The sequence below is a fragment of the Aphelocoma coerulescens genome, chromosome 4 (assembly GCF_041296385.1).
Source record: "Aphelocoma coerulescens isolate FSJ_1873_10779 chromosome 4, UR_Acoe_1.0, whole genome shotgun sequence".
Lineage (NCBI taxonomy): Eukaryota > Metazoa > Chordata > Aves > Passeriformes > Corvidae > Aphelocoma > Aphelocoma coerulescens.
The window spans coordinates 69,474,095-69,494,621 of record NC_091017.1 but is presented as its reverse complement, the minus strand read 5'-3'; the positions used below and the strand labels follow the sequence as shown (position 1 = coordinate 69,494,621).

Genomic DNA, 20,527 nt, shown 5'->3' with positions numbered 1-20,527 from the left:
GCAAACTCATAAAACAAATGTTTGCCTCACCTTATGTTATCAGGATCAAATACTGAAGATATTTGAATACTGTTCTATTCTCTTCAAGGTACTGAAATCATAAAGTACAGCCTGCTGACATTTTCACTGGATTGTTATTCAGTCTCTTCCTTGTGCCTTTTAAAATATGGCACAGTGGGACACATTCAACTGAAATTCACTATCAGCTTCTTGAGCCATCCATAGTAATACACTTACCTGGCTTGTCATGACTATTCTAACATATTTCTTTTCATTTCTTTTAATGGTAGATATAGATCTTTCCATACTAGTCACCAATGAGAAGCATTTGAAATACACTGCTTTAAGGCAGTGTGTCAAGAATATTGGAATAAACCTGCAATAAAAAGATATGTTGGAAGTAAAAGGCATTTGGCAACAAAAATGGCAATCTGACTCTTCTTTCTAACAGTGAATGTAAAATATGGGTAAGTGTTCTTCATTTCAATAGCAATCAATTCATAAATACACAGACATGGATCATTAGCATTTGCAAACAAACATCGCCTCTTTTCCAAGAGCTGAGGAACTCAAGTGCGATGAACGATGCTTTTCATATTCCAAATCAATATATTTTTATATTTGCTTTGTATTTTTTTCCAAAATCATTTAGGATTTCAATAATATTAATATTATTATAAGGGTGCATGCTCACTCACAAAATTGGATATTTTACTCTGCTCTTGAAATAGTTTCTTAAAGTCTCAAAGCTAAGAGAAGGTAACAATCCAATATATATTTTATCAGTAATTGAATGGTCACAAGTCTGTCTAGAGGAAATCACAGCAGAGGCCATTTCTTTTTCTCATATATAGGGAGTACTAAATATTCTTGGCAGATAATGACTGTCATTGGAATGCCTGAATTCAAACTATCTTTTGTTGTAGCCAGCAAGCTTTAGGGGATGATCTTTAACATCAGGCAAGTCAGTGCACACTCCTATTCCCTTCTGGGAATTACAAAATGAACTACAACCAGCTGGCTTTCCCACTATTCTGTCTCTTCAGTGCTCTCCTTGTGTCTTCTGAAATAGGTGTGTGTCACACTCAACCAAAATTCAGTGGTATTTAAGTTTTGCAAATGCCGTCTTCACTACTGATCTCCAGTTTTACACTAAGGAGTAATGTTTGCTGCTTTGTTCTTCAGTCATGAATTCTGCCTAGAGAGCAAAAGCTTGCACCTTCACCCTCCAAAGAACAAAAAGAGACACAATCTGGGTCTGCCAGCATGCAGCAGTATCCTGGGGGCTCTGCTGCTCCTTTGGGATCAGGAAACTGCCCAGACATACTGTTATGACTCTCCAGCTCATCTGAGATGAAGCAGGGTCCCAGGCGCTGCTTTGCCTCCTGTCTTGGAAGGAACATGTGGTGTGCCTGTGCACACCTTGGGGAGCAGGAATTGGGTGGTGGCAGAGGCACCTCAAACACTACAGCAGAATGTACCAGGGTGTTATCAGGAGAAAATCAGCATGGGCATCATTATTTACCAGTTTGTCACTACGTGGAGCCCACGAAGGGCTTTCCTCTCCTGTAATTTCCTCCAGTATAAATCAGGATGAATCCTGTTGAACATTGTCAATTTAGGCCAATATTAACCTGGAACAAAATTCTATATCAAGCCTCTTTATGTATACTGAGAGACAGGGCTTTGTTGCTGTAATTACATTTTTTTAAGTTGTGAGTTGCATAAACCCCATAATAATTTCCTCTGCCTATTATTGCTGTAATCTGCAGTTCAAGAAGATTCCTAATTAATATTAATCCCCACCCTCTGCACAGTGTGTTTTGGCAAGTAATTAGGTCTGAAGGGATGGCCAAACACACTGATCTTCACATTTTGAACAATTTAATTATGGGCTTGTTTTCTGCATGGAGCTGCATAAGACAGGAGTTTAGTAGAGAGAATCAGTGTGGTCCTCCTCCAGAGGCTGTCTCTGGAGCCACAGAGTGCTCTGCAGGAGGGGAGCAGTGCAGGCTGTTAAGACCTTCTGCCCAAACCCGCTGGATTTCAGTGGAAGCCAAACTATCGGCTCACGTGTGTGACCACCTGGAGGCTGCTCATTCAGACTGTTGAGTTTGCTGCAGATGCCTTCCTGAGAGAAGCTGACTAACAACTGAAAACAGAAAGTAGCCACTCAAAGGAAGATTTAAATTTTAATTTAAAATTTAAAATTTAAATTTTAAGGAGGTTCAACAATAAAGAAGGTGCCTTTTTCATGGATTTGCAAATAACTTTGCATGACTCTGCACATGAGAAACTACTCTCTTTACTCTTTAGGAAATGAAGTCCTTTCTTAGATATTTTTAATATTTTTCAGCTTTTTGTACTCATTAAGCCGATGCTGAGGCCACCTGTAAGCACAAGTCACTGCTCTAAATAAGGAGAAAACCTCCCTGTTCCAACCTGTCACTCATTAGCAGTTTCTTCGATGCCAGATAATGGGATCTTTACTGATAGGGGGAGCTCTAAACACTTCACCCACTCTAACATATTCTAAAGGAATAGTGAAAATTAGCACCAGTAAAATCATGTTACACGTCTCACACAAATTTTAAAGATGAAAGAGAATCCAAATTGCTTCTGCCCAGCCAGAGGTGCCAAAAAAAGGGCTCCAAGTGCCAGAACAGAATTGCTAATTTTTCAATTACATAAGTGATAGAGAGTGATAATACAGGCAAATAGTTAAATGTGTAATGATTAGTAACAAATGCTTTATAAATGATTAAACGTGTTTGCACAGGTGCTGCAGAAAGGCCTTACCTTCAAACTCTTTACTTATAACCTAAGTGTAATTGTGGTGGATTTCGGCCAAGATTTGCACCTGCTGGAATTGCTTAATATAACAGCATGAATAAGAACATCTGACTGGGATAGTCATAATTAAAGATCAAGAGAGTAAAAAGGAATCAAGTAAAATTCCTATGATGCATTAGTATTTCCTTACAGGATACTCCCTGCACTGTCAAGCATGCTCACAGACTTTGATGGCAGAGTTACCTGAATCTTAGACATCTGTCACAAGTAGAACACAAATAAGGCACTTTTAATATTGTGCTAAACTGGCTTCCATAGCTGCAGTACCTTAAATGATGGAGGACTGGTACCAGTTACCAGAGGTTTCTGATTGATTATGGTCTTTCTACTGCTAAACAATGATTTCAATGAGTTATACCTTTTCAATCTCCTGAACTTTCCGTGAACTTGAAATCAACATTTGCTTTGCATGACAGAAATAGCAGGATAGAATACTTGCTGCCAGTCCTGCTGTGCATCTTTTTTGAGTTAAACTGTTCTTATTTGGAAAAGCCTATGTTCACCACATTCAGTAGATAATTTGTTCCTAAAGGTACACTGCAATTTTTGACATAATACTCTTGATGATTGCCATTAGCCTAGATAACATAGAGTATAAACTACTGCACACTGAAGATGTTGAAAAAATTCTAACATTGGAAAAAACACAGCATGAGGCCATACTCCCAGGACGTTTTGTGAAATGAAGAGGGGAAGAAAAGAGTGGTTTCATCCCTCCTTCCTCTCCTGTCTCTCTCCCTTCCTCTCTCCATTTCTTCCTTGCTTCAGCTTTCTTACTGGCAAACATGAGTAAGAATGAGTTACAGGAATTAAGAATTAATTTTATGACACCTTTTCTGCTTTGTAAGATGTTTCTAATGAGTCATTTTCACTTAGAAACTTTGCTGACTCTTAGTTACTTATTGATATTTACTGATTTTCCATTTCTAAATATAAGACCACCTCCATCAAAATACAGAAGGAGATGCATAATTTTAATTAAATGGTGCAATTCAAATCCAAAGTAGACAGTAAAATGTCAAAGGCATCTCTTTGACTTGCATTCTCCAGTGGATTGCATAAAGTGTACTGAGAGATAATGCAAAAGCAGGGAGGTAAGGCTTGCTAGAAGTCACTGCTCCCAACTTATTCCAAATTTTGGGTTGCTTTATGGACTATGAAATTGTTATAGAAGCTGGAAATAGTCTCAAGTCATTAAAGAAGAGAAATATTACAACACAGACAGAGTACCAGCATTCTTGGCAATATTTTAACTGCATGTGTGAAAATTACTACCATTTAGTATCAAGCTGGAACAAATGAATATGCTAAGGACAAGAATAATATTGTTTACAAGGCTTTTACTAGTCCTTACTAGCAAGGTGACATCAATGATATGTTGACTTGACAGATACAGATACAGTGTACAGATACAGTCAAGGTTTACTTGACAGTAGTGAAAAGTCTTTTTGATTGAATAGTCTTTTTTTGGAAGGACACTTTTCCCTCAAAATTAAAAAAGTGAAGAAGTGCTGGATCTCCTCTGATAGCATCACTAGAAATCATGTACCTCTTTTCTGTATATGATGAAATTTACAGACACTGGGGACATATGAACATCAATTATACACAACCACCATGAAAATGAAAAATTTGAAAAATATTAATAGCTTTAAAGTGAAGGATGAATACATAAGAAAAGACTTTCAATTGTAACATTCAATTAAGCTTTCTGATTTGGCAGAAACTGTATCTGACATTATGCAAAAAGAATAGGAAGCCAGCTGTAAATTTTATATTAATATAGCAGAGATTGCTTTTTATTGAAACCAGGAAAGAAAAGTTGAATAGCAATACCATATGGGATGCTATTACAGAAAAAAAAGGCAGGATAAGTTAAATTCAGTAGGAATGCATTAAGGCCAGGAAAGTAAACAAAGAAAAATGGAAATATATGAAGAAAGATAAAGCAGTAAAAGATCACCCCCCAAAAAAAGAGGCTTTGTTGATAGACACTGAAAGCAGAAAAAGCAGCACCAAAGGAAGACATGAGAACGTTTACTCAAACTGTTTAAAGATACAAGTAAAGTGCAATGAGGAGCAATGTCTGGAAAAAATAAACCTCACCTTATATTAAAGGAAAATCTAAGACAGACAGAACACCTCCCAGACACTGCAAAAACCCCCCACCTTATTTTTCCAATGAAAGAAGATAGAACTTGATGACTGTTTTGAAGTAGTCAAATCTTCATGAGCTTAAAGTAGTTGCTGAAAAATGAAGAATGTTAAATTAACACATGCAATTCAAACCACTGTAGCACAGATATGAGGAAATGAAATGGACAACATGATATTTGGAGATATCCCCATGGTTCAACGGGAAGCAGAAATAATACAATCTGCTCTTGTTTCCATGGAAAGCCTTCAGTGCAGTCACCTCTTCTGTTTTGAAGTTGCCACTCAAACCAGACACAGGAAACATGGCAAACATTTGCTCTAATTGATCCTGTGCAGACAAGACCTTCCTTCTGCCAAGCATCACATAATAAAGTACAACATGGTAGATGCCTCTTCTCCCGTACTGCATGGGATTTGATTTAATTGTGGATTATCATGGCAAGTAGTACCCCCCTTTGAAATCTCTTGGATGGTGATCCAGAGTATTAAGCAGAAGTGTGCCATGAAGTAGATGCAGCTGGGAGGGGATGAAGTTTGGTGACAAAGACTGCATCTTTCTCCCCCACCCTCCCTCCCTACCCTCATTCCTCCATTGGAATGGATTCTGTTATTGGATTGTTACTGGACCATTACTTTGGAAATGGTTATTTCAATATAAATGCAGACAGAGGAGATGTAATGCTTTGCAGCCAAAGTCTGTCTCATTGTGAAAGGGCTGTCTTACACTTATGCCAAACAGGCCCTACAATTAATAAATTAGAGGTAGGCAATGCCACAGATGATAAATTATCTACACAGAATTCTCTCTACTTAGAAGCTGAAGCTTTTACAAACTTGCATAACCCCATTCAAAATGTAAAATAAATGCATGCTTTATATAAGTTAAAACCAACAAACTCTTTCCCATACATATTACTGTGCAGAAGAATTTCAACATTAAAAAACCCACCGAAATCAAGAGCAGGAGTCCTCAAATACAGTGCAGAGTCCTAGAAAAATAATGCACTCATCCTGTGCAAATGGCACAGCTATCAGAGCAGGTGTCTGTGAAGGCTATTTAAAGTATTGACTTAATAAATTAGAAATGAAGGAGCCTTAAAAAGAGTAAAGATAATGGAAACAGTACAAATTGAATCAAGGAAGAGAAGGGACACAGATCTATTTTTCATGCTTCTCCAACAACAGGGAGAATCAACCCAAAGCATCTGCGGTAGCCTCAGGTTTGGCTCCAAAGGGCTGAACCTATGGCACTGCAACACAGTTGTGGTTGATGTGATCCTATTATGAGAGCAAAAAAGCCTTACAGAAACCAGCCAGACAGGATATGGTTGACTCACATGTTTTGACTTCTGGTTTATGGTCTTACCAGCACAGTGACAATGTTTACTGGGAGCATGAAAAAAGGTTACAAACATACGACAGGAGAAATACTGCAGAAGGGAACTGAACCAATAACTTCTTCATTCTATTTTAGCTCAAGCATAATAGCTACTTAAAGTGTTTAGTAACACTTTTTAAGTGTTATTAAATTAACATTTAAGTTAATTTGTTAGCTCCAGATTAAGTGTTACTTCCAGATAAACGAAAAAGTAACAAATAATCTGGTTTTGACTTGGTCTTGATCCCAAAATTGTCAGTGAAATACTATTTTCATACAGAAGAATGAGTTTCAATCAGACTCACCTAAATTAAACTTGTCTCCTTCTCTGGATATTGTACTACAAGAATAAAAACTGGAAAAGATATTCATGTCCAAAATGCTTTAAGAAAAAAAAAAAAAATTCTGAAAACTGCTTAGATTTCCATATTTCTCATGAAATAAATCTAGTAATCCCAAACAAATAAAAATTCTTGTAGTATCATTTTCACAAACTTTCATTCTCATTTTATGGAAGGCTTCAAATAAATTAATTTTAAATTACTTTGGGATTAGTTTTTGGGGGGAAGACAGTTAACAAAGAAAGAAAAAAACTGGTCCAAATTACATTTTCAAAGAAACCATCAGCTGATGCCTAGATTTTCAAAAGAGTTCAATATTCATATGTCACGGGGAAAATGATCCAGTGCTGTCACAAGCATCAAAATGGAAGCTGCTTGACTCTTAGGTCTTTTGAAAATTTGGCTCCATCTGTGGATATTAGAATTTTGCCCTGACTCCTTTGAGGAATTTACAGGTCAATGTCCATTTAACACTACAGAATTTCACAACCTTTCCCTTGATAACAAGTTTTAAAGGCCCTGATTTCCCCTCCAAAGTAACTTCTGTTTTCCTTATATTTAGTTCCTTTCTTTCAAAATCCAGGACAGTCTACTTATTCTTCAACTCTTAACCCATTTTTTCTATCACTTTGTACTGCAGGTTATCTTTCTAACTACTCACAGAGATTTCAGCTAACTCATTCTACTTGTTCATGGCACCTTGAGCAGATTTATAACACAAATTTTGTCCCAGAAAGTATATATATGGATGGAATATTTTGACAGCAGTCAGTTTCTTGTATAAGAAGTTGATAAGACTGTAAAATTTTGTCTATTGATGTAAAGCTTAGTTTGAGAGATTAGAGAACACTTCCAGATGTTTAGTAAATCAGGAGGCTCTGTAAAACTTTGTTTATCTGAGACACATTTTCAAAGTCACCCAGTTCCCACTGAAAACCAAATATCACCCCTTTTATTAAAAAAGCTGACATATTTCCTCTACACATGATAACATTGATCTTCTGTAGATGGAGGAATTAATTTTTGAAAAATGCATGGAAGAGCATTTAACAGCATGGTTAAAATTGTGATGTCTTAAAGACATAAAATATAATGACAGAGGTTTTTAGGGGGCAGTATTTTCCACTAACCCATCTGATACACTAAGGAGGAAAATATTAACAAGCTTTCAGGCCCACAGAGGATAAACAGAAGAGGCAAAACATGTTTGGAAATACAAACCAGCAGTGACACCTTTTTCTCCTGAATCTATGTGTGTGCAAGCACAGTGGTGTGCCCTTGTGACAGCATTTTTAAGGTCAAATATTCTTAAATGACCTAAGAGAAGTCTATCGGTTTGGGTGTCAGCAGGAATCTTCCCACTACTTCAGTGGCTACATTGATGTCACCTTTGGTAATTGTCCCTGAATTTGGGCCTGAGTTGAGGGCACCACTGGCCACTCTCCCAGTGACAGCTTTAGGATTTCCCAAGACTTAAAACTCAGGTGCAGATCATGGGTCTCTTCTGCCAATGAGCTCTGGTAGCTCAAACTGAAATAAAGGTCAGTCCAACTTGAGAATCCACACAAAACCCAGTAAAAATTGGAGACAACAAGCAATAAGAAATAGTTCTGCTCCAGTGGAGTCTTCTCAGCCTGCTGTGGTAGGAGGTTTGTGGTTAGATGCTGGATGAGAGCAGCAGTGACAGTGTACAGATGGATGGGTATGGCACAGTATCTACTGGATTACTTCAGGAAGAGTGGGTTTGGATCAGTTTAAGCCAAATCCAGTTTATTACCTAAGAGTGCCTCATCCAGCCTTTAAACTGCACTTTTTTTGATGAGAGCCTGTTAACTGCTACCAGGCATAAGCTCAAATAAAGGCCAAACTGGTAACTATAGGAAGGCCAGATGTGAGAATGAACGTAACGGTGCAGGGGTTTGGAAGGAAAAAAGGCAGTGTAAGGTGTCTACATAATTTACCATGTTTCTATGAAAAAACCCAATTTTAATTCAAAAGCACAACTACACCTGATTTATTCACTGTTGTTCGCCTTGCTCCTACCTTTGCCTCTTGGCAGACTAAGCAGATTTTCATGAGACTAGATTTCTTGTGTCTGTGCCTACACTTCATTCACATCTATATACATGAGTGGCATATGGCTCTTTAGGCAAACTGGATAACAGTTACACATAAAACCCAAATGTTATTTCCCTGCCTTTGGTGGAGTTATACACTGAATTGTTTCAGCAGCACAGCACAACTTTAGGGCTAAAGAAACCACAACAACACATGCATATTTTACACCCAATTTATTTTTTTCTATATCCCAGTTGGCATTTTCTCATTAGGAGTGCCAAATAATTGCTCAGACATTTGCTTGTATGATTCCTTTTGTTATGAAACATCTGTACTGACTTATTCTGAGAGAAGTTTTGAAAAATTTCAATTCTTCTTATCTGGAGCCCCAAATCATTAGCTGAAAGTTTATTTTGAGTTCCAGTTCACATAATTTCAAGATATCCTTGCTCATGACTTTGTAATTACCTTAGCAATTTAACTGAATATCATGAGGTTTTATATATCCCTTTTTTGACAGATTCTGAATCCCAAATGTTCATGTGATTTTGTAGTTTGTATTTACTAAATTTTAAACCCATATTGAACCAGTTAGATCATACATTCTTTCTCCCTAATCCCAGTCACACCAAGTCTTAGACTTCAAATTCTTGCACCTTGCCCTCTCAGATCCTAGATACCATTATGAAACTTCCAAATATGCGGAAATGGCCACAAATATTAGAAAGATGCTTCAGAGCTTATTCAGATCGCATGTTAAAAACATACTATTTGCTTCCTGTTCAAACTTTAAAAACCCCAGCTTCCATTCATTTAATCTCTGGGGCTTTCCAAGCTTTTTTAAAGACGCCTCCTTATCAGGTTGCTGTCTGTTTAGGAGGACTTGAGACAGCATCTGATTTCAATTTCATTTTGTTCTATATGCTACACTTTGTTTATGTGATTACTGCTTCTGCATTTCAGTCTTCATTTAGAATTTGTTTCCTGACAGTTTAGTTTCAACACCACGTCCTTTCTCTTTTAAATGCCGTCACAACATGTTTGCTGATTTCTCTTCAGGTGAGAAAAAAAAACAAACCACCGTCGAGTAACTTGCTTACAGAATAGGATAATAGGATCATAATATCCAGAGGAATTTTCCTTACTATCAGAACTAAGCTTATTTACTTCCAAGCCTTCAAAATCCAATCCACGGAGTCACGCAGAGGCAGAGAACGGCAGAGCCAGCGCTGGTAGCACCACAAAGGTGACTGGAAACAGAGTATCCCTTATCACTCGCTAAAGTCCGGGCTATTCTGTTGCAACTTGTTCATCGTTACAAGTATTTTATTATTTTACGAGTTTTACACCGAAAGTGACGCTCTCTTGGATGTACATGCCTTCGCTAAGCACAGGTTTGCACTATAAGGAATGATCCGGGCAGCAATAAGTGAACGCGTACCAGACAGCAACTCCCTTGGGGACCTCTCTGGGTCCAGGTGGGGCACCGGAGAGAGGCACGGGCCAGCTGCTCAGCCTGGGAATGCCCTCAGGCAGAGCATCAGGTCCCTCTCTTTAGCAGGGTGATGACGATGAAGGCGTGTCGGCAGCTCCAGTCAGGAGCACCGAGCCTGTCCCCGTGCCCGGTGCCCCGACCCGCCCGGAGCCCCCGGCCCGCCCCGGCGCTGCCGCCGGACGGTCCCGGCCGGCCAAGGGCGCCCCCGAGCGGGCGAGGCGGGCACTGCGGGCAGCGGCCGCCCGGGCTCCGCGCGCCGGGAGCGCAACCGGCGCCGCCGCTCCTCGCACCGCACCTGCCACCCCCCCCCCATAGCACCGGCACCTGCCACCCCCCCCCATCGCACCGGCACCTGCCAGCCCCGCGGCGGCCGCCGCGCCCCCGCCGAGCCGCGCCGCGCCCGGCAGAAACACCTGTCCGGCCGCCGAGCGGCGGCGAGCGCCGCAGCACCTCGCCCGCCGCTCCTCCCGGGGGCTGCCGCGGGGAATCTCCCGTCGGGGTGCTCGGGGCGCGGGACGGGCGCGGGCGGCGCCGCTCAGGGCGCTCCTGCGCCCGCCGGGGGTTCCGCCGGGGCGGGCGCGGCGGCCGCACCTGCGGGCACTGAGCATGCGCGCGGCGCGGGGCACGCCGCGATTGGGAGCGCGGAGCCAGAGTGGGACGGAGCCGCCGGGAGCCGCTCCATGGGAGTTGATGCCGCCGCTGCTGCCGCCTCGGACCCCGCGCCCTGCGAGGATCCAGCTCCCGCCGGGGACTCCTGCCGGCCGCGCGGCGTCTTCTCCGGAGCCGCGGGCTGCCCGGAGCCGGGCATGACCGGGCGGGCGGCGGGGGCCGGCCGTGCCCCGCTGCCCCCTCGCCGGGGGCCGGGCGGAGGCGGCGCCGCCGCGCTCCCTGCCGCGCCGGGGGGGCGCCGCCCGGCCGTGCCCTGAGGAGCGGCGGCGGCGGCGGCGGCGGCGGCGGCGGGGGGACGCGGGACCGGCGGCGGGGCGCGATGAGGGCGGCGGGGCGGCGGCGGCGGGGCGGCGGGGCGGGGCGGGGGCTCCGCCGGGCTCTCTAGGACGCCGGCGCCCCGCACACCCACCATGGATCTGCTGCTGTTGGTGAACACGAGCCTGGGCTCCCCCAACGAGTCCCTGGCGCTGCCCCCCGCCTCGCCGTCCTCCTCGGCCCTCCTGCAGCCGCCCTCCCCCTACTCGCCGGCGGCCGTGGCCAGCCTGGCGGCGGTGGTGGGCTTCCTCATCGTCTTCACCATCGTGGGCAACGTGCTGGTGGTGATAGCTGTGCTCACCAGCCGGGCGCTGAGAGCCCCCCAGAACCTCTTCCTGGTGTCCCTGGCCAGCGCGGACATCCTGGTGGCTACCCTGGTCATGCCTTTCTCCTTAGCCAACGAGCTTATGAATTACTGGTACTTCGGCAAGGCTTGGTGTAACATTTACCTGGCGCTGGATGTGCTCTTCTGTACCTCGTCCATTGTCCACCTGTGCGCCATCAGTCTCGACAGGTATTGGTCGGTCACACAGGCGGTAGAGTACAACCTCAAACGGACACCCCGGCGGATCAAGGCCATCATCCTCACCGTGTGGCTCATTTCAGCCATCATCTCCTTCCCACCATTGATCTCCGTGTACCGGGACCCTGAAGGAGATGTCTTTCCCCAGTGCAAGCTCAATGACGAGACATGGTACATCCTTTCTTCTTGCATTGGCTCTTTCTTTGCCCCCTGCCTCATCATGGTGTTGGTCTATATCCGCATCTACCGCGTGGCCAAGCTAAGGACCAGGACCCTCTCTGAGAAGCGTACAATGCCAGAGGGGTCCTCCCAGACTGAGAACGGCTTGAGCCGCACTGCCGGCGGCTGCACGTCCCTGAGAATGCAGTTGGGAGAGAATGGACATTATTCAGTGCACCACTGGCGCAAAGCCTCTGAGCTGGAGGACATTGAGCTGGAGGAGAGCAGCACCTCAGAGAGCAGGCGGAGGCGGAGCCGGGAGGAGCATCGCCGCAAAAGCAAGAGCCAGTCCTTCTCCTACTCATACTCCTCCAAGCACTCCAGTAGCCGTCTGTCCCGTGCCAGCAATCGCTCCATGCAGTTCTTCTCATATCGCCGTCGCCGGAAGCGTAGCAGCATCTGCCGTAAGAAAGTTGCCCAGGCCCGGGAGAAACGCTTCACTTTTGTGCTGGCAGTGGTCATGGGAGTCTTTGTAGTTTGCTGGTTCCCTTTTTTCTTCAGCTACAGCCTCTATGGTATTTGCCGGGAGGCATGTGAGGTCCCTGAGACTCTCTTCAAGTTCTTCTTCTGGATTGGGTATTGCAATAGCTCCCTCAACCCAGTCATCTACACCATCTTCAACCAGGACTTCCGCAGGTCCTTTAAACACATTCTTTTTAAGAAGAAGAAGAAGAACTTCCGGCATTGAGCTGGAGGGATGGATTTGCCTCCAGCAGGAGTAGAGTTAAAAGAGAAGGCTCAATGCTGGAAAAGAAGGGAGGGAAGAGAACATGGGGCTTGGGCTTAGGGAGAAGGAAGAGGGCTCGCCCCCTCACTGGAGCAGGGTGATGCTGTGGGGGACAGGGATGGTGTCGGGGAAGCTGAGGGCATTCACTGTGGTACAGATGGTGACATGGTGCTGGGGGAGCAGTGCTGGAGTGTGGAGGGGTAAATGGGGAGGGAGTGATTGTCTTTGAACCCTGACGGAGGGCACTGGGTACCTGCAGAGGAAAACAGGCTGAGACACAGAGTTTGGGAGGCAGTGAGCATTCAGGGGCTCTGGAATTTTGTGGGAAAACAAAAAGAGACATCAAGAGGAAAGGGTTAAGTGGCAGTGGTAGTGGAGATTCAAGTATTTATAAATAGGGCAGCTGGGGCCCATGGTGGATTTATAAGTAAGAAATTGGCTTTTACTGCTTATGTGGGGAAGGAAAGTGCAAAGTACCAAGCACTGACAGTGTTTTAAGTTATGAAAGGATTTAAATGTTTGCCAAAAAAACCCCTAAAGAACAATCCAAACTCTTTTCTAAATAAACCTTTGTACTGCTAAAACCTTTTGAATCATGATTTTGCACAAGGGATGAAGTCAAAGCATGGGGTTTTCTTTTCCTTTGGAGGGGTCTTTGCCTATAGAGCTGGATGGGAAATATTTTTCCTATCTTCCCACAGGTTTTGATTATTCAGTGGGAGAAACCTGGGAGTCTCACATTTTTTCATGAAGTATGAAAAGGAGCACATATACCCCACGACCTCATTTCCTCCTGCTGGATCATCAGGCAGTAAATTCCTGCTCCATCCTGCTCACATCAGTGACCTAAGGACCTTGCTGTCCTGGAGCAGATAGTGAAAAAAAAAAAAAAAAAAATCATTCTGATCAACTCGCCTAACATTTTTTGAGATAAAAAAACAGAAAAAAAAAATCAAGTTTCCACTTCAATGTGCCCAGGGGAACTTTTCCTCCCCTTTTCTTAAGTCTCCCTTCAAAGGCTAAACTCAGGGCTGGATGCATGCTCCTCATTCTCAGGCAGTTGAAGGCATTCTGATATGCAGGTTTTCAGAGAAGGAGCAATCACCCCACTACTAAGGTCTTTAAATCCTTCATATTTACAGTCTTAGAGCAACTAAATCCTTTATATTTATTTTTTAATGAGAAGCATACATTGCAGATTGTCAGTGGTGTATGTGAACAAATCTCGAAAGGAGGTGCAGCTGTTTCAAACCTTTAGTGTTAATGTTGCTTGCTTTCCCTTCTGTTTGCATTTCTAGCTTATGGTTCTAGAGGATTTTGTTGGGAGGAGGGGCAGAAGAGGGGAGAATAGTTTGAAAAGTTATTAAAGCAAACTATTTCCCATGGGTTTATAAAATGTCATAAACTGCAGTGAAGAAAATGAGAGACAGGGACTGGTGTCTGTACATTCATCACCGAATGCATACCATGTGTAAGAGTGAGCTGAGTATTTGCATTCCTTCTTCAGCTGTGCTGCTGCAAGGTGTGTATTCTGTTTGTGGAGCAAATACTGCTCCTTTCTATGTTTATCACTCCTTCCATAGGCAGCAGGATTTGGCATCTGCCTCAAATAAACCTTTCCACAGCAAACAGTTCTTGGGAAAAAAAAAAAAAAAAAAGAATTAAATCTAATCACATATGACAGGCTTCTTAAAACAGCAGAATTGAATCTATATCAGAGAATCATCAGATATCCCCTTCCTTACTCCCTCTGTTCTATCTGGGAGGTGACTGTAGCCTCTCTTCTCTTGAAATCTCTGTAGCATAAGGAAAAAGAATAGAGCAATCACTTTATTTCATCAGTTTTTCATAAGAAGCATTTGGGTCACTTAACCCTGGAAAAGGAGACTGTCAGTGACTGAGGTTCTGGTGTTCCTTCAATAGACAATTTAACTCAAATTCAAGTGGGAGTTCTGCTGAAGTAGGGACTAGATGATTGCACCAAATGCATTAGAAGTTTGCTTGGTTTTGCTAAAGAAACAACTGAGATATTTTCAAAGTTCTAAATCCGTAACTTATCAGATGCTTTCTTGAAATAAGACCCAGAGTGTGAAAAGATTTGAGCTTTGTTTAAATAACAAATGGTTTGGTGCAAATGCATACCTGAGATAAAGGAGAGATAAAAATAGCAACTGAGAGGAGGAAATTACAAGCCATTCCTCTTTTGCAAAATGGAGAGTTCTCGTTAATGTTACATCAAGAAGAGCTGAAACAAACTCGCATTATTTGTAGGTAACAATGTAGCTAAAAAGTTCAGGTTTGTTTACTCTGAAGAAACTATGTAATCACCAGAGCAACCAAAGCAACATATGGTACCTGGCTACTACCTCTGAGCTCCTGGACGGCTTCATTAGAGGTATCTGTTCCTGCCAAATGAAGGTCTGCTTTTGTCATTTAATGCTCCTTTAGAGGGGTTTCGCAGTCTGCAGACTCACAGTGGTTTCACTGTTGCACTGCTTTTGAAATGAGCTTTGTAGACTGTAAACACAGTCCTTCCCCTTTTTTCTTTCCTTGAAAAATTCTTTAGAATTCAAGCAGTCTATGGAAATGAAATTTAAGTGACAGTCAGAGTTTAGTGAACATAAAATATATATGGAATGACTGATGTGCCTTAAAAGTAAGTTCTTTGCAGTAAAAGTATTCTGTGGTCATTATGAACATTAAAGAAATAATGTTTCTATTTTGTTTTGCACTTCCGAATGTTTAGAAGGGATTGATGCAGATACTGAATATCTATGTGCAGCAACAGTTAAAACCAGGGTATTTCTATGGTTTTAATTTTTATTATCACAGTTACTCATCTGATTCAATGCCTCAAGAGGATCTTATTTCTTCTGACATAAATAAAACCTAATATTCATCAATAAAGATGTGCAGTTTACACCCCTTTTAAGTGCATTTCCCTCTAAATTAGTGAACACAGGATTTCTATAAAAATTGTTTTTAATGTAACTACTGAATATGCTTCAAGTAAAATGGGGCTGATTTACTTTTTTTAAATACAGTGTTCTCTTATTACTTGTAATAGCTGAAGACTGGAATTTGTAACATATTGTGGTGTTAACTTTTCATGAAAAGTTTTCAGCTCTGCTACTCACACTGTGATTGTGCTTCAACTGTAAGTTGGCTAATAGCATATACAGGAGAAAAATAGTTCTTTGCTTAAGAAAAGGGAGACAATATGTTTAAAATGTGCTGAATTGTTTCCTTGATCAGACATGATAAACTGGTTGAAACACTCAGTCTCTACTGTTGTAGAAGAATTAAATATTGCTACTAAGCCATATCGATTTTAACAAGTACCTGATCTTTAACTCTTCATTTTCTCATTTCACCATGAAGCAAAATTTCTGTCACTCATAAGTGAGAAGTTGATATTTCATTTTCAAAACCAATTTTCTGAACGGTGCTGTTTTTGGTTGGGTATTGAAATACCAAACAGAGTAACTTAGCTGGAATGGGAACTCAGTGCTGCTGTCCTTCAGCCACCTCTGTGGGAGTTTTGCATGAGTGAGAAATGCAGAATTAGCCTCTTCAGGGCTTGAGGCAGATGGAAGGGGCCTTATAAATAGGAGATTTGACAGGATCACAGCTTTAAATCATTGTCTGAAATAAGAATCAGGCCCTTGTTGCTCTGTGCAATCTCTGTTCAGAAGAGTCATGTTGCTGCAAGAGCACTGGTAATTTCTGACAAGCAGATCTGAGGTGAAAGTCTACATGCTGCTTTGCACACATTGGCCTGTATCATCCGTTGTGAGTAATCCCAGAAAACTTGAGCAGAATTTACTTGTGAATCAGGAAGATACTCACTGTGGGCAAGGACTTTAGGAGCTTCCTTAAACATTGCCTCTTTTTTAGTAAGTGTGCCCGAGGAATTTAAGCAAACATTTGTGTGTAAATGTAGAACAGAAGGAACACAATCCTCTCTGCTTAACTCTTGACTACTGTTCAAACACATAGAAGATGTGAATTAAGGTTTTTTTGACTACATAACCAGGTGAACAAACCCTGCTGTATATTTTCAGTATAAGCTGCGTGAAGAGCATGATGTGATTGCATCTGTTTTTCAGAGAAGAAAACTGTTGGTCTGTGAGGGTTGGTATTGGCTAGAACCACATCTAAGAATTGTAAGGATTTTGTAGGAACTGTTGGTAATGAAATGCATTTCAGGACAATGTTCTGACCTTAAACTATGACTGCTTTCAAGAAGGAGAGAATATCTACAAGCTGTGCAAAAGGAAGACCAGATGCTATCTGTGAGTTTGTTTTTATGGTTGCTCATTATGACCTTGTTGGTGAGCAGAAAGTAACTAGATGCTTCAGAGAAAAAGCCTTAATTTGGAGGGGGAACAGTGCATGAGGAAATGGCTACCCACAAATTGAGGGAATTAATATTTCTGTGCCTTCTTTCTACTGTAGACAAGTACAGTGGAGGAAAGTCAATAGGGAATGTTAATTTGTCTTCCAGATCTGTGAGTCAGGTGGGCCATACAAAAAATGACACAGGAGAAAGCAGAGATAGGATTGCTCACTTCAGTGTTCAACACCAAGCTTTAATTTGTCCCTTGTCCTTGAAATTAAGCCAAAAATACAGTTTGGCACTTGGACCTAAAGGCTATGTAGCATCAATAATGCTACACTGAATATAGTCTAGTTTTAGCAGAAAGCATCAGTTCATATACACCCTGCACATGTCTGTTTCAGGGCAGAAGTAGGAGAGCTGGACACTTAAGTCATGTGAGAAAGGAATAATCAGCAGTTTGAAGAGTCACAGGTATACTGAAAAATATACCTAGATCCTATTCTGATAACAGAGCTGGCTTAAATTTTGTGGGTACCAATCACTTTGAACTCCTAAGAAGCAATTAGGGAGGTAGAAAACATGGAATCAGTACAAATACTGCTTCTCAAGGAAGCAAAAAGTGGCAAATGGCTCAGAGTCTTGTTCAGATCTTTATGCCAGATGCCCAGCCCTCCAGTGGGCTGATAACTGGTACTGGGTTTTGTGGGAAAGGCTGAGGTGTCTTCAACTCACAGTGACTGTCACATTTGATCTGAACTAAGGAAATACCTACAGTTGGTACATTGCCTTTGTTTGAAGTGGCAGCCCTTAGAGTGCGACAGAAGACATTTTAAGCACTTTATCTCCCCTCTGGCACATATTCTTCACTATCCCAAACATTTTTTAATTCAACTGCACAACAGTTGATAAGGTAGAGAAGGATTGTCAATATCTTACAGAAAAAAAAGACAGAGAGGCATGGAAAATAGTAGATAATAAAACCTGGTGTCTTAGTGCTGACCTAACATCTTACCATGATACCAGTCTTTCTTCCCCCAACCCCTTTCCTTCTTTTGTAAAACAGAAATTCATGCAAAACTGCAGAAGCTTATTTTAAATAGACTACACCGATGATACTGTTTAGAAAAAAAAAAGAGCTTTTCTGTCAATAAGTAGCCTCCTGCTGTAAAGCAATTTTCTTTACTACACTTTGAAAAATCTAATGAAAAGTAGACCAGCACTTAATTCAATTTGTCCATATGTACTTCCCTTAACAAAAACGCTTTATTAAAGATCCTGAATGTAAAGGACACAAATGAAACGTAGGTGCCTGCTACATCAAAATCAATTAGTCGTGTTTCAGCATTTTTGTGAACAGCAGTCATTCATTTTGCATGATGCCCTTTCCTGATAGCTCTGTGCTGACAGAGAAACCTGCTCACCCTGTTGACAACAGGAATAAAATGAGGATTCATATTTGCCTCCATTAACTCTGTTAAGTCTCCTCTAATACATTAAAAAGCAGGCTGCTAGAAGTAGGTCTAGTAAGTGACACGGATCAGGGTAACCTGACTGGTTCCAAGAGGTACAGCACTTAAATGAGAGGGTCACCCTAGGCTGCAGGGACATGCTTCTCTTGGTTTTGTTCTCTATGCCTTTGACCCAACATTGCAAATTGTTTGCTCTGTAGTGGAACATTTTCAGCACACCATCCCTTTCAACCTCATCTGCTGGAGTAAGAAATTAATACTGAGGTCTCCCACTTCCTCGCTGAGTGCTTTCACTGATAGACTATTTATATAGGTGATGCAGCTAAAATGCCTTTTCTTTTGGCACATAAATGTTTTATTTGATCGAGCTTTTTATCTTTCAGTAGACTAACACTCTTGTTCCACAAAGACATTCTCTATCTGGAAAGCAAACACATGTCAAATACTTGGAGGAATATTAGAAATCCTGAAAAACCCCAGCCACTCCAGGTAAATTTTAAAAGAACACACCACAGCTGAACTAAGAAAAAGGCTTAATTTTGTCTCTGGTGGGGATGCCCTATCTGAGACCACCTACTCTGGCATGCCTCTGATCAGATTTGGTGCAGTGTGTGGAGCTGTTCTGTTGGGCCCTTGCAGCTGCACTGAGAGGAGCAATTTCAAGTGTCCAGCAAAGATTAGAGAATGAAAACATGCTTATTGAATCATTTTACATTATAGCAGACACTCTCACTTTGCCTTTCTGATCCCTTTTTGCACCCTTTAAATTAGCCCTTGCTTTCAATCTGACTGCTGTGCACAGCCCATGCTTGCTGTGCTTTTCCATCGAATGCCTCAGTGTCTGACCTACAAAGGGCACATGACACCTTCCTCCTCTCAGCTGTGCTGGGAGGGTTCTCCAGAAGACACCCCGTGAGGTGCTTCCATGTGGTGCTGTGCCATATATGAGCACCTGGAGTAACAGGAGTTACTGCAAGTTCTTGACTGACTCCAAGCCACACTGTTTTATTGCCAATAAATGCCTGTGTGCAGAGTTTCAAAGTGTCTATAAATGTGCATTCTGTACGGTTGGCACTGATTTGTTTACATCAGCAGCAATTTCTGTAGGTAATTAAAGGGAGACTTTTAGTCAATCCATCAGATGCTACTTTGGATCTGACACATGGTACATCAGAGAAACATGATGTGTTTTTTTAACAACACAATAAGCAATAGAAGTGATTAAAGATTCCTGGATGGCATGTTTTTCTGTAAAAAAAAGAATGCATTTTGATGAAATCTGATTGTTCTTTAAAGAATGTGTCTGTTTACCCCATGTATAATGGAAACCAGGAGACCTTTAATCAGCTTCTGGGGGCCAGACTGCTCACTGGCTTGGCTGCCTGGCTCCTGGGCAGACTGCTGGGTGAGGTGCCGGGAAGCCGAGACTTCCAGGCTCCTGGGCCCTGGCAGCTCGGGCCCCTGGGTTTATGGACACTCAGCTTAGCTCCATTATCATAGTATCTAAATGCTTCATAACTTGTTATACTTTGTCAGTGCCTTTATGCATTAAGGAGTGACTGCCATGCCCTTTTATCTGATGAGAAACTAAAAGATTAATGGCATTTAGGTAGGTGTATTGTAAAAACCTTCTGTTTCATGTGGATCTTTCCATTGCAAACCCACTATTGATTGTCAGGGCCCTGCTAACTCCAGTGTATAAAATCCCACCTGTGCTCTAAAGTTCTGCTTCTGCCTCTGTGACTGCCATAGGCCCACAGAACCTGCACACAAATCCCATCAGGATACACAAACTCAATGTGTTTCTCCTTTGCTTGTCCCCATCTGGTAGGGAATTCATGCAGTTTGGATATTGCAGAATAAGGAAAAAAGAAGGCACTACCTCCGCTTTGTAGGGAAGCACTGATATTGCTGCCATATCTTTAAGGACTCTGTGGTTTTATTTACTAGTGCTGGATTCACACTACCATTTCTAGATTCT

At 42.2% G+C, this 20,527-nt stretch overlaps 1 protein-coding gene across 1 annotated transcript; it reads left to right on the top strand.

Moving 5' to 3' along the window:
- The first annotated feature begins 11,316 nt into the window (after positions 1 to 11,316).
- ADRA2C (adrenoceptor alpha 2C) lies at positions 11,317 to 13,794 on the top strand. The gene has a single exon (XM_069014538.1). It carries the CDS (start codon positions 11,362 to 11,364, stop codon positions 12,694 to 12,696), a length of 1,335 nt encoding a protein of 444 aa, XP_068870639.1. The 5' UTR covers positions 11,317 to 11,361; the 3' UTR covers positions 12,697 to 13,794.
- Positions 13,795 to 20,527: the final 6,733 nt, after the last annotated feature.